The sequence below is a fragment of the Vigna angularis genome, chromosome 1 (assembly GCF_016808095.1).
Source record: "Vigna angularis cultivar LongXiaoDou No.4 chromosome 1, ASM1680809v1, whole genome shotgun sequence".
Lineage (NCBI taxonomy): Eukaryota > Viridiplantae > Streptophyta > Magnoliopsida > Fabales > Fabaceae > Vigna > Vigna angularis.
Window position 1 is genome coordinate 8,218,586 of NC_068970.1, and position 13,813 is coordinate 8,232,398.

Sequence of the window (13,813 nt, forward strand, 5' to 3'; positions counted from 1 at the left end):
TTAAACAATATTTCAAGTTAATTTTTAAATTAAAACGTGTCTAAATTGTAAATAATTTAAATATTAACTTAAAATAGGTTTGACACATATAAAGAAAATTTAACACAATTAAATTAAAAAAATTATATTTATTTAATTTTAAATTTTTTAAAAAAAATAGCTTTACGTCCAAGTTTAAAGTTTAAAAATATAACTCTTAAAATAAAAATAGACGTCAGAAACATCATGTTGTGCTTAAATAAATATCCAGCAGCCTTGTAAAAAGTCAGCACTAAAAATTGATATTTTATTTTTTGTAATAAAGTAGTAAGATAGGTGTGGTTATGTATTAAGATTAATATAATGAAATGGGTGATTGGGATGAAAAAGTTAGGCGGGCAATGAAAGAGTCAAATAATTAGTTGAATGGTTTGAAAGAAGAAGAAGAAGAAGAAGAAGGAGCTAAGGAAGGGTTTCCACATAACACAGTCATCGATCAAATCTGATTGACATTTGCCAAACTTTAGAATGTATATAATCATGATTTCTGATTCATATTTTGGAGCAATCTCATCTTTCACATCCTCATCTCTTTCATTTCCTCATGTCGGAACAGGAGAAACATGACCCACTTCACCACCTCATGTCTTTCATTTCTTATCTTACATTCATTTTTCATTTTTCAAAACTATATTATCTTTTTCACTCATACGCCTTCTTCCTTTTTAATTAAGCTTAGTGATTAAATAATCTTCACTCTTTTCAACTCTTCTAAGTGACATTTAATCAACATTTAAGATAAATTATTTTTCATTCTATTAAAAAACTTACTCATCCATAATTCCTTTTATAATGGATACTGTTATTTCAATTCTAAGTCTATTGAATAATATTATTATAATTAAATATTGCATTTCCAAAATATTATTCACTTTCAAAATAAAAGTTTTGTCACTATTTTTTCAATTTAATGTTTATTCTTATGGTTACTCAATCACAAAGTGGTAAGCCTCATTAAATTAGACATGATATTTTATAAATAAAATGTTGACATTTAGTAGTAATTGTGAGTCATAAATTTCTATTGTCTTTTTAGACTTTTGTGATAGTTTTTGTAATAATACAATAAATCTCTGCAGATTAAGTTGTCTTTGACTTGTCAAAAATTTTAAAATATAAAAAGTATACGAGTAACAACTTCACCAATTAAATTAAAGACTAATAATATAATAATATATACAATGTCATAAATAGTAATAACAACAATAATTTAGCTTACATTTAATTCATAACGCGCGCGCGCATGTATGTATAATTTTAACTTAATGTAAAAAAAATAAAAAATATATGAAATTCATATGATAAAGATTTTATATTATTAGAAAAATAACTAAATTCTAATATAAACTTTATTCTTATATTTTATTTAAAGTTCATTTTCTAATATTTAATAAAAATATTTAAATAAATAATTTATTCAAATATCTAAAACATTACAATTTCACCAGTCATTTTTTCGAATCCAATTCACTCCTTAATTTCTAGGTTAAAGAGTTTTGAGAGTTGATGAAATTGATGTAACATGCAACAATATCTTTTTTGGAAATTACTTCATTAACACTTGATGATACTTCATTAGAAATTAAACTCTCGTTACTGTGACTTTAATATCAAAATGAGTAGATTACTTTAATACCATTAGCTAATGGTTACCAAATAATAAATCACTTTTTACAAAATAAAAACGATCACTATTTTTTGTGTGTTTTTATATTTAAGTGAACATGCTTTCGATTAACATAATTTATTTATAATTTTCAAACCATTTTTTTATCCTAAATCTGTTTATTTAACTATTTGCAACAATATACTAGTTATCTAAAATTATTGTCTCACTAAGAAGTGAAAGTCATCTCAAACCAGTTACAATCAGTACGTAATTACCAATTTGACAGTCACTTAATGAAAAAAATACATAATCGTATAATTTTAAAATTCTTAGAATTAAGATTACAAAATTTAAAATTGAATACTAAGATTTGCATAATATAATTATCTCTATCTCTTATTTACTCTTCTTCTTTTTTCTTTTTCCTTCTCTTTCTTACTTCCTCTTTTGTATCTCTATAACTTTCCTCTATTTACATCCCTTATTTAACTATTTCCAACAATATACTAGTTATATATATATAAAAAATTATCGCTATTTGGTGAAAGTCACCTCAAAATCGTTACAATGGGTAAAAAATTACCAATTTGGTTATCAGTTAATGAAAACATAAAAATTGTATAATTTTAAAATTCATAGAATAAAGATTACATAATTTATAACTGAATATTCATAAATATAAAAGTGTGCACTGATCCCTCTCTTTTTTCACTTTTTTTATTTATTTCTTTTCTCTTTCTAATTTCTATATAATTTCATCATTTCATACCACATCATTTTCAGAATTTAATTACACCTCACAATAGTTGATAAAGCAAATATAATTTCTATCTAATCAAATTTTCAAATTGAGTAAGTTATTCTTTATTTTAAAGAATTTTTTTTATGAAATTATCATCAATTTTAACGAAATTAGTTGAAAAAAGTGATAATCTCAACTTGGTTAAGTACATACTAAAATTTTGTTATAATGTATACTTTTAATAATCATGCAAAAAAGTTTTAGCTCATACAACTAAAACAAGAATTTTTTTTATTTATTCAGTATGCTACTAAGTTCAAATATATAGCTAGATTTTATACCAAAAACATGATGAAGACTTAAAGATACAAAAAGTTTGAGTATTGGTTGAAACAAGAGCTTAAAAAGGTAGTAATTTCTATGTTCATTAAATAATTTATTGTTTTATGAAGAAGACAAAGATGGTGGATAATCTAAAAAGTAGTAATTGAGTTGCTAAACCTCTAAGTAGGAAAACCTTTTAGAAATAGATGTAAATGTGGAGATAAAAATGAAACATTTTTCTAAATTTCAATAATGTAAGAGTGGAAAAACCTAATTATAAGTCACAATTTGGTGTTAAATGTTTTAAGTGTAGTGGGTTACATGTTGTTAGATCCTATTCTCAATCAATGCCAAATTTGACATGTGATAGATGTCATATATATGATCATGAAAAAAAAAACTCTCATGAGGCCAGAAATTTTGGTTAGGTGCAACAAATAGAAAACAAGATTGCAATAAAAACTTAGAGTAATTTACAAAGTGTTTACTAATAGCAAAACTCAAGCTTCATGATCTATTAGTCTTGTTAGAGGTAATATATTACAAAATATAGAAAATAAACTTAAAACATATAAATAAACTAAAATTTTCGAGACATTCAGGTATTTTTTTAAGGAATTAACATTATGACTCTCATAACCTATCTCAATTACAGTATCTAATTTTGACATTATTAAAATATAATGAAAAAAAATGAAATAGTAATTTTGTAATATGAAAAGTTGGTCGAAGTGGTTATGCATGATCTTACATATTAGACAAATTTGCTTATGAAAGACAAAGGAATTCACCTATCATTTTGCAACCACCCAAGTCAATAATATCTCACAGATTGATTCTATATAGCATCAATACGTTACTTTGACTCTTTTCAAATACATATTGAATTTATATAAAGATATAATCAAAATATTTTAGTAATTAAAATGTACTTTCTAATTGAAATTAAAAACATATTTCTAGTTAAATTACGTTTGATTTTCTATTAATGACACTATGGTGAGAATCATATTCAAATTAATATTTTTTTATTATAGTTGGTATGGTGATGAATAAATTATTTGTTTCTGCTTGATTGATTGATTACTATTAATTTAAGGTGACTTGATTTCCAAATTTTTTTTCTCTCTTCATTTTGTTATATTCTCTGTTTTATTCAATTTGAATTAATGATTGCTCGATCTACAACTTTGAAATGATATCTTTTAAGTATTTCGATGCTTAAATCAGAAAATGTTCGATTATTCTGATATTAAATATAATAACTAATAATTACAATTACCTTACAACTTTATTTGTCTCGTCAATATTTTATCAGATTAATGTGATAACTCTCTCGACTAGTTGATATATAACTGATTATGCTCATATTATACACTATTAAAATCTAATTTGTTTTCTTTTTATCATTATTATTATTATTATTATTATTATTTACTTTTATGCTATTAAAAAAATTCCCCAATTTAGAGAATTAATATAATTTTTTAATATTTGCAGCTAAGGATACGTAACATTCTTTTTTTCATTATCACGTGACCATGTTTTACAAAAAAAATCTAAATATCTATTTAATTTTAAAATGATATAATATAATTTAATTGTTTATTATATATTTAAAATATACTATTTATGTTTGAAAATATTCACTTATTATAAATTATATTATAATTATATATAAATAAATATTTGTCCTGTATAATATAACCTAAACTACTAATTATTTCGCGTCCTTTTGTGATTATAATGGGGATTGTCGTTTTATATCTTTTTTCTTTCTTTTATTATATTATCTGTTACTTTCATCTCTTCCTCTCCCATTTTTTTTTTCTTAAAACATTTGCACATTATTAGTGGCGGAAAAAACACCTTCTCAAATGATAAACAATTTGGTTTGTTCTTCATGTGAGGTCTAAAAACTCTAAACTGACATTCACCAAAAAGTAAGTTTTAACTATTAAAGTTAATTAGTAAAAGATAATCAATAAGAATTATAGTAAAAAAATGTGAGTTAGAAAAGAATTTTTGGAATGTATTTCTCTCACCCATTATTTAGGCAATATTAAGTATAAAAATCATGTTATGCCCGCTTTCCTAAAATTGAAAAACAATATTAAAATAATTTTCCAAAGCTTATAACAACATAGAAAAATTAGAATATTACATTTCTAAATTTACATTTACAAAAATATATTTTTAGTCTGTAAAACAAGCACACTCGTAATTAGGAAATGTTTTATATATTCTATTCTCATTTTACTTGCAACTGCACCAAATTCCAACCCTAATGCAAATAGACGCTTTCACTAACATTTTCTTTTCATATATAAAGTTTGGTTTTCATGCACCGTTAATGTAAAAATTACATAAATATTGCTTTAAATAAATCTTAATCTAAACAGTTATTGTAAAAAAAACATTATTATCGTACACGACATTCTAATTACACATGCACTTCAAGACATTGTAATTAAATTTTTAATTTTTACGTATATTACTTTATGTTTGCTATGGCATAATATAATGTCGATAAGACACGTTCGAACTTTTTCTATCATGTTGATAATACGTTACATTGATACTTTTTTGAAGACAGAATTGTGGATAATCATGTATTATAAATTGTTAAAATTGAAATTTACAATAAAGTTAACAATCTCAAGATGCATTATTATCATAAACATCATAAAATCCATTCGAAAAGAATAATGTTTGGTGGAGTTGAGTTCCATATGCCAAAGACGGCGTTATAACGACACTAGTTAGTTGATGATCCAAGATTCAAGTACAGCTTTTTCGTTTGTCTTTCCCACAGTTTGTATGTCTCTTAATTCACGGTTGTGTATACTAATTTTCAAATTCAACATCGAACGCATAACATAAGATTCAACTTTGACAAAAAGGTGGTTTAGAAATTATGGATTTCTTTTTTTAATTCTCAAAAACCATATCTACCTCGGAAACTATTTATCTTATTGTTTCTTGTTTGTCCACGATAAATCTTGAAGACCATATTTGTAATTTCATTACAAAAAAAGTGATAACTGATTTTCAAAAGGAAGATGCAGAACGAGCTGGTATGATCTATTATTGATTGCATTAATACAGCTGGGAATATTGTAGCTTCGCAAATACTCTTCTTTTGATTATATGTCATATATATATGTATATAAAATAAAACGAGTTTTTTTTTCTTTTTTCAAAAGAAAGTACAGAATCTTTTTTTAAAAAGAACTATGTGAAAGTCGCAAAGTTCTTGGTGGAAAAACATACATTATCTACTCGCTTCATTCTAATCGTTCTTTCCTCTTGTGATTGTGAAAGGAAAAACTGAATATAATATTCACCAATTGTATAAAACATTTGTTTTTGGCCCCTTTACCACTTAAATTGAACCATTTATCTGAAAAAGAAGTATAGTGATGTTAGAAGGAGATTTGAGTGGGTGTGTGATTAAAATGAGAGTTAAAAAAAAAGAGTATAGTTTAGTTTGGTGAATATGAGAAGAAGGTTAATGGCAGTGAGATTTGAGTGTTTGGTGAATATGCAGTGGAGATGTAGATAAAGTAGAGAGAGTAAAGATAAGAAAAAGTAGGTAAGTAGTAACTAGTTACTTAGGTTAGCATGATGATGTATGGAATTTAAGGAAGGAGGGGGTGATGAGAGAGAAGAAATTGTTATGTGAGAAAAGTTGGAAGAGAGAAGTGGGCTTAGGCTATAAACAACCAAAGGAGGTTACCTTACATTCCACGTTTCTTCCTCCCTTCCAAGACACAAGTATTTATGACCCTCTTTTACTATCTTTCCTTTCCCCTCACACCTTCCCTTTCTCTTCTAAATCCCATTCACTTCCTTTCTTTTTCTTCAGATGGAAAAGCTTTCGCTTCTTTCTAAGGACGACCATCACATGGATTTGCCTCCGGGCTTTCGCTTCCACCCCACTGATGAAGAGCTTATAACCCATTACCTCTACAAGAAGGTCATTGACACCAACTTCTCCGCTCGGGCCATCGGAGAAGTCGACCTCAACAAGTCTGAGCCTTGGGAATTGCCATGTCAGTCTAAACAATCCTATCTCTTCTTCTTCACTTTTCTATAAAATTATAACTTTCTCCTTTTTGCAGGGAAAGCCAAAATGGGAGAGAAGGAGTGGTACTTTTTCTGTGTTAGAGACAGAAAATACCCTACTGGCTTGAGAACCAACAGGGCCACTGAAGCCGGTTACTGGAAAGCCACCGGGAAAGACAAAGAGATTTTCAGAGGCAAATCTTTGGTCGGAATGAAAAAGACTCTTGTTTTCTACCGAGGTCGAGCGCCCAAAGGAGAGAAAAGCAACTGGGTCATGCACGAGTACAGACTTGAGGGGAAATTTTCTGTTCACAACCTCCCCAAAACTGCAAAGGTATGGTATTCTCCTCTTTCTCTCCGTGCTTTCTTTCTTTTCTGGTTGGATTTGTTTTGGTTTCTCTGTGATTGAGGTTGTTGTTTTTGTGGCAGAACGAGTGGGTGATCTGCAGGGTGTTTCAGAAAAGTTCAGCCGGGAAGAAAACTCATATTTCTGGGATAATGAGGTTGGACTCTTTGGCCAATGAATTGGGTTCTTCTGCTCTTCCACCCCTTTCGGATTCTTCACCTTCTATTGGCAACACTAAACCACTCAACGAATCGGCTTACGTGCCCTGCTTCTCCAATCCAATTAATGTTCAAAGAAACCAAGACGGGGTCTTTGATTCCCTCAATAACTCTATTTATGGGGTTTCTCCAAATCCTATGGACTTTCTTCCCAGAATGCCACCTTCTACCTCGTTCTACTCTGCTCAAGGTGTTCAAGCTGTGCCTAATTTGACATTTCCCGGTTCTGTTTACTCTCTGCAGGACCACACCAATCTGAGAGCCATGTGTGAAAACAATGGTAATGGTTACAAGTCAGAGAGGGACATGATCAGTGTCTCACAGGAAACGGGTCTTACTACCGATATCAATCCTGAAACCTCTTCAAATTTTGATATGGGTAGGAGGCACTTTGACAATCACAATCATCCTTCTGTTTCTGTTGCTCCGGTGGATCTTGATGGTTTGTGGAATTACTGAAGGACCTTCTACAATGAAAAGTGAAAGTAGCCCCACTTTTGATCTAAAAAGGAATGGGAACAAGAAGAGCGTGGGATGGGGTTGATACTGTTGTTTCTCTGTATAGATTTTATCGAAAAACATGTATTGAACCATATATGATAAGTGTAAGAAATATTGTGAAATTATTTAGCTTGGTTTAGGCTTGTGGCTGGTATTAGCATTTGCATTAGCAAGAACATGATTATTTTGTATGAGGTTGGATTGAAAATCATGATGGAATGAGACTGTTGGATTAAGATCTAAAAATAATGATTGTGTGGCGTATCTTGTTGATCTTGCCTTTCTGGTTTGGATCAGTATAGTCCAGCTAATACCGAGACCAGGACCAAGACCAAGGAGCTTGATTCGGTTAATGTTTGAATTGAATAACATAAATTTTAGTTTTAAAATGTGGGGCTGTACGGTCACGAAAGAAAATCCTGAATTCTCTCTCTCTATTTGGACACACGTGCACGAGCTTACTTTGACATAGACAAATGTTAACAAACTTATCTGCATTTACCTACTCCAAACCTCACTATGCAAATCATGACTCTGAACTCCGAACTTCTCTCCCCTTTCTCTTTCCGTTTACGTGCGTGTGTGTTAATGACAAGACACCATGATTCATTATCAAATGCAAAAATTCAAACGTTTTACCTAAACATCTTAGCACATCTCGTCAGTGGCGGTGTTCAGAATTCACACCAATCTTTCCGTGTTTTGTATGTTGTTAATAAGAAAGCTTTTCAGAATAGAAAATATGATGGGTTTAATTTGTACTCAAGGTAAAAGTCAGAGGGTACAATAACAGATTATTTGTGCCAGTGCAACCTCCAACACGTAACAAAATCCATGCATGACCACTGGCATGGCGACTGCAATAAAAAATAAATAAATAAAATCAAAGTGTAAGGTTAAGTATAGAAAATGTCATATGAGCTAATATACTACCACTTTTAATCTGATATATTTTGGTTATTGTTCTTATTTTATATTAAATTGCATTCCACTCAGCTATATTTTATAACATTGATTCCTGGACACATATTTTTGTATGCTATGAAAAAAAAGAAAAATAAACTTCTTTGGGGTGTGATTTCTTTCATCATCTTAACTTCAGATAATCGAGACCTTATCATTGTTTTGACTTTTTATATTAATTAAGATTCTTTTACGCTAAAGTTGATAAGGATTTTTTATTTTCAACATTGTCGTAATCATTTTCCTTTTTTCTAATGAATGTTAATTTTATTTTTGCAACCAAAGTTAATTAAATTTTTCTTAGTTAATATTAATTGTGTTTTTACCGTTAATTATAATATTTTTTTTTGTTGGAATTAATTAGGTTTGCTTGCAGTCATTGCAATTTTTTTTACATGATATTGATTAGTATTTTTTTCATATATACAAGTTGTGGTTATTTGTCAGTTAACATTATTGACAAAATTATTTTCTAATCAATGGCAACAAGGTGTTTTAATCAACATTAGTGAAAATAATTTTTCAAGTGATGTAAATTAATTTTTTTTAGTTGATATTGATAAAAAATACCTTTAAATTGATATTGTTATAATTATTTATGTTGATACAGGTTAGAATTATTTGTTAGTTGATATTAGTTAAATTTTCTTATCCTTAGTGAAACATGAAGGGTTGTCTGTATATGTGATAATTTATTGTTTGATTCATTTGAATTTATGAATTCATCCATTTCTGATTGTATGATCTGAATTGAGTTGTTAAGGTGTAATGGCATGACATGAGAGCACTGATCTTCTTTTTCTTATTTTGTCCAAAAATACAATATACGATCTCATTTGTACCATGTGGTGTTTACATTTATGTCACATGATAAATCCCCTCAAAAGTCCACCACTTTGAGTCCTGCACGTCTTCATCCTTATCTCCATGAAAATACTGCAATTTGTCTTTTTTTTTATATAGTTTTTCTCTCTCTCACTCTCATACCAAATAAATACATTGAAGAAAAGATTAACTGTTAATATTTCATTTTCTTCATGACCAATCCAACGCCCTTATCTTTTCTGAAATTTTTTAGCTCCCCTTCTGCATTGCCCTATCACTTGTTTAATTTTTCTTAGTATATTTCACTGTAGGAATGAGATTGAAATAAAAAATTTACTTTCGATGAGGTGTTATTACTCTTATGGCTCTATTCTCTGATTGCTGCAATTCTGGTATAAGTTTAGAAACACCAACTACCTTATCATCATCATCGTCGTATTAGTCAGCTATGCCCTAGGGCATTCTGGCTCTCAAAATCAGTAGATTAAATCAGGATGAGGTTGTTAAAAGTAAAACTTTCGCTTTCAACCTCAGTAAAAATTTTCTTCATACTGTTTCTATTCAAACCATGATGTTTTATTTTCTTTGGAAGAAATATTCTTGAAGGATTAATTAAACAGATGTGATTGCTGAAGTGTTATATTCATCTTTGTTTCTATCCCGTTAAATATACTTAATTAAGATTAATTGAAAGCACGGTCTAAATAATCTTTTAAGTTTTTTTATTGTGCATCATTCCAAATGTTTATTATAATAATATTTACATGTCCTAATTAATTTTAACAATTTAATATTATACTATTATTTATAGTGATATATTATTTTGTTATTATTAATTACATAATAATTATAAACTTAAGATAAATATTATTTTAATAAAAATATAAATTCACGATTTATATTATATATAAATATAATTAGTATTTTTAAATAAATATTTATTTTATAATTATTCATATTCATTATATTTATAAAAAAATTAAAATCTTTTACCAATATAAATATTTGAGTATTTTTTATAAATAAATTTTGTCTATTTCACTAGCAAGAAATTTCATTCTATCCAACAAAAATTTTAAAAATCACTATTAAAATTTTGTTATCTGCCAGTAAATTCATGTTCAAGTTCACATAATCTTGTTTATTATTGCATGGTGACAGAAAATAAGTGAAAAAGAATGAGTTGAGATTGTTGTAGCTTCGGAGGTTGTGTAAGGAATGCAGTGAGTGTCTAAGGAGAATTGGGAGTGGCAGTGTGTCCCACACCGCCTGATGTCAGTCGAAGGAGAAAGTTAGGCCTTTTTAACTGTCCACACCTAAGTGTTGTCATTTCTCCTACCCATCACATTTTTTCTTCTTTCTTATATTTCTTTATTATCTATAATATTTTATATACAGTAAAATTCTTTAAAAAATTGAAAATTTTTGTTTGAAGATTCTTTTTATCATCACTTTAAAAAAAATTTATCATCTTGATGTATATAAACAAATTTAAATTTAAAATTTTTTTTCTCGTAAACTATTTATGAAATAAAATTTTGTTTTTATTATGATTATATTACATACCAGTCCATAATATCTAGTCATGATAATCTTTTTAGTAGTTAATTTTTTTCTGATAGATTATATATTATTTATGTAGTTTATATAAATAATTTCCCAGTATTATTTGTTGTATTTTATATTTTTTTATTATTATGACAGGTAGTAAATTATATATAATATATAAATAAAAAATATTTTCTTACACAAAATTATTTTACAAATAGATTTTTTAAAAAGTTAATTAAATTAAATTAAATTTTAATGTTATCAGGTAGGAAAGAAAAATAAAAAGAGATCAAGGACACGTTGTTGAACACTTCAATTAGATTTTTAACAATCAGTACAATTTTGATAAAAAGAATCTATTAAATAATTTAATATTTAAGTATTTCTCGAGTGGAATTATAAAACCAACCAGAATGTGGCAGTTGTCTCTTTCTTGCCCAATGTCAGTATGTCCACCATGTTCACCATATAGTACAAAAAAGCAATGTGTTTTGAATTTTTTATGAACACTTTAAGTAATATTTTTTTTTTATGTTTCAGATTTTATCATAATTTAAATTCAATTAGGCGAAATATATAATTATATCATTCACTTATCATAGTTTAACATATTGAACATTATTGTGATACATGGAGTTGAGAAAGCTTCCTTCCTTGTGGCTGTGCCATCCAAAAGTCCAAAAGGCAAAAATTGATTTCCATTATTGTGATTCTGGTCTTCATGACCCACTCAGACTCCAATCATTGTTCTCTCCACAAAAACTCTTTTATCTTTTTGTCTATCAACAAATATTCACAAACCACCATCATTAATATCTAAACATTTTGAGTTGAAAAATGAAGAAACTGGCTTACCAAACAGAGATCACATAATATTTAATATAAATATTTTTGCACACGACCTTGTATATATGCATAAAAAAGTGAATGAAAAAGATTAGTAATTGAAAGAAGAAAAGAAATGAATGAAGTCCAAGAATGAAGGGTGATGGGGGAACTACGTGTATGGGATCATGTGGTCACATGTTGCTATCATGTTTGTTAACCACAATGTGGATTCTTACTATGATTAGATAATGTCAATTATTTCAAGGCCACTTAATGGGGTTTTATTATTGGTATACTTGCAGCATGGTATCCAAATGAAGTAAGTGGAAATATTATAAAAATAAAAGATGCAAACAGTGAACAGAAAAAGAGATATCCATGGAGATTTTTTGTGTGTAAAAAGCATAATGAAGGTTAATAGAAACTAAAAGAGTGAAAGGTCAATGTTAGCCTTGTTTGGTTGGCCTAGTGACCACAGAAAATGATTGCAGTGTGGTGTGGGAGTGAGACATTTCAAAGAAATGGGCATTTTCCTAGAATAAGAAATTATATGGTTAGTTAGTACATTCCCTTTATGCATAAATGAAAGTAATAGTAAAAGGGATGTCATTGAACAAAGTTATAGGCATTGATCTTAGCCCATGCACCTCATCATGTCAATGGAAATATGGAAGCATGTAATTGGGTTTGAGGAAAAGTGAATGTGAAAGGGGTGAATTGGAAAATGGTGTTTTGATGGAAAAAAAGATGATATAAGTCACAACCACACCTTGGGGAAATCCAATTGGGACTTCAATTCAAAGGGAAGTTGGAGTTTTGTTTGGGAAGGGAATGGTGCCTCATAAGTGGATTCTTTTGGTGTCATTATTCATTACAAAACTTCTAAACGCATATGTCACAAATTTCTTTTGGTAAACTTTCATATCCTTGCATTTCTTCTTAGTCCTCTAACATAACGCCAAATATTTCACTTCATTACACTAGGCCACAAAACTAATAGGGTCAACTCTTGGGAAATTGCTTCCATCCACATCTTATAGATATCATTACTATCTCCTCCTCAAACTCTCCATGTGCCAAGGCTAATTTGGGACGTGCTCTTAGTGGGTGTTTTCAAAGTTTGCAAAAAAAAAAATTATATAATTTTTTATATTTTAAAAATGTACAATTCTTTTACTTTTACAAAATATAGTAAATGTGAAATTGTAATTATGGGGGATAAAATTAGAATCACATTTACACTGGTGTTTCTTTTGATTAAAACTTTGATGGAAAAATTAAAAATGGAAGCAATAATAGTAATTGACTTTTAATTTAGCAAATATCAAAAGAGCGTACAACCATAGACGTTGTTTTCATTAGTGACAGATTTGTAAACAAATAAGAAAGTAGTTTTGGTGAGTGATTAGATTTTTGTGAAGAAGTACCAAAGCATTATCCAATATGTGGATAATATGATATTTAATTTCCGTGTGAAAATACGTTGATAATCTCCTCTTTTACCAAAAATTAAAAAAACGTTGATTAATTGGAACGCAATAAGAAAACACGCGTGAAAATATATAGAGTTGCTTACTGTATTGGCAATTTCCAAAAGCTTAACTTTTGATCTCTTTGACTTGGATTGGAAATTATTCGAATTTGATAGGATGGAGATGTGCCTCCTAACTTTTGTGTTTTCTCAACCTTTTTGTAAACTCTTGAGATTAAGATATATTCTTCTCTGATAGCGACCTTTTCTGTTCAATTTTATTCTCCATTACTCTCCCATTATGCTATGTATGCTTCCACTACCTTCT

At 28.4% G+C, this 13,813-nt stretch overlaps 1 protein-coding gene across 1 annotated transcript; it reads left to right on the forward strand.

Moving 5' to 3' along the window:
* Positions 1-6,373: 6,373 nt before the first annotated feature.
* LOC108331584 (NAC domain-containing protein 100) lies at positions 6,374-8,097 on the forward strand. Its single transcript, XM_052869762.1, has 4 exons — positions 6,374-6,491; positions 6,583-6,769; positions 6,839-7,116; positions 7,212-8,097. Exons 2-4 carry the CDS (start codon positions 6,583-6,585, stop codon positions 7,803-7,805), a joined length of 1,059 nt encoding a protein of 352 aa, XP_052725722.1. The 5' UTR covers positions 6,374-6,491; the 3' UTR covers positions 7,806-8,097.
* Positions 8,098-13,813: the final 5,716 nt, after the last annotated feature.

Bases quoted from the DNA above. Each gene is read 5' to 3' on its own strand.
- LOC108331584 (XM_052869762.1), top strand. From the start codon at position 6,583: ATGGAAAAGCTTTCGCTTCTTTCTAAGGACGACCATCACATGGATTTG. The intron at 6,770-6,838 runs GTCAGTCTAAAC...TCCTTTTTGCAG, and splicing joins TGAGCCTTGGGAATTGCCAT to GGAAAGCCAAAATGGGAGAG. The intron at 7,117-7,211 runs GTATGGTATTCT...TTTTTGTGGCAG, and splicing joins ACCTCCCCAAAACTGCAAAG to AACGAGTGGGTGATCTGCAG.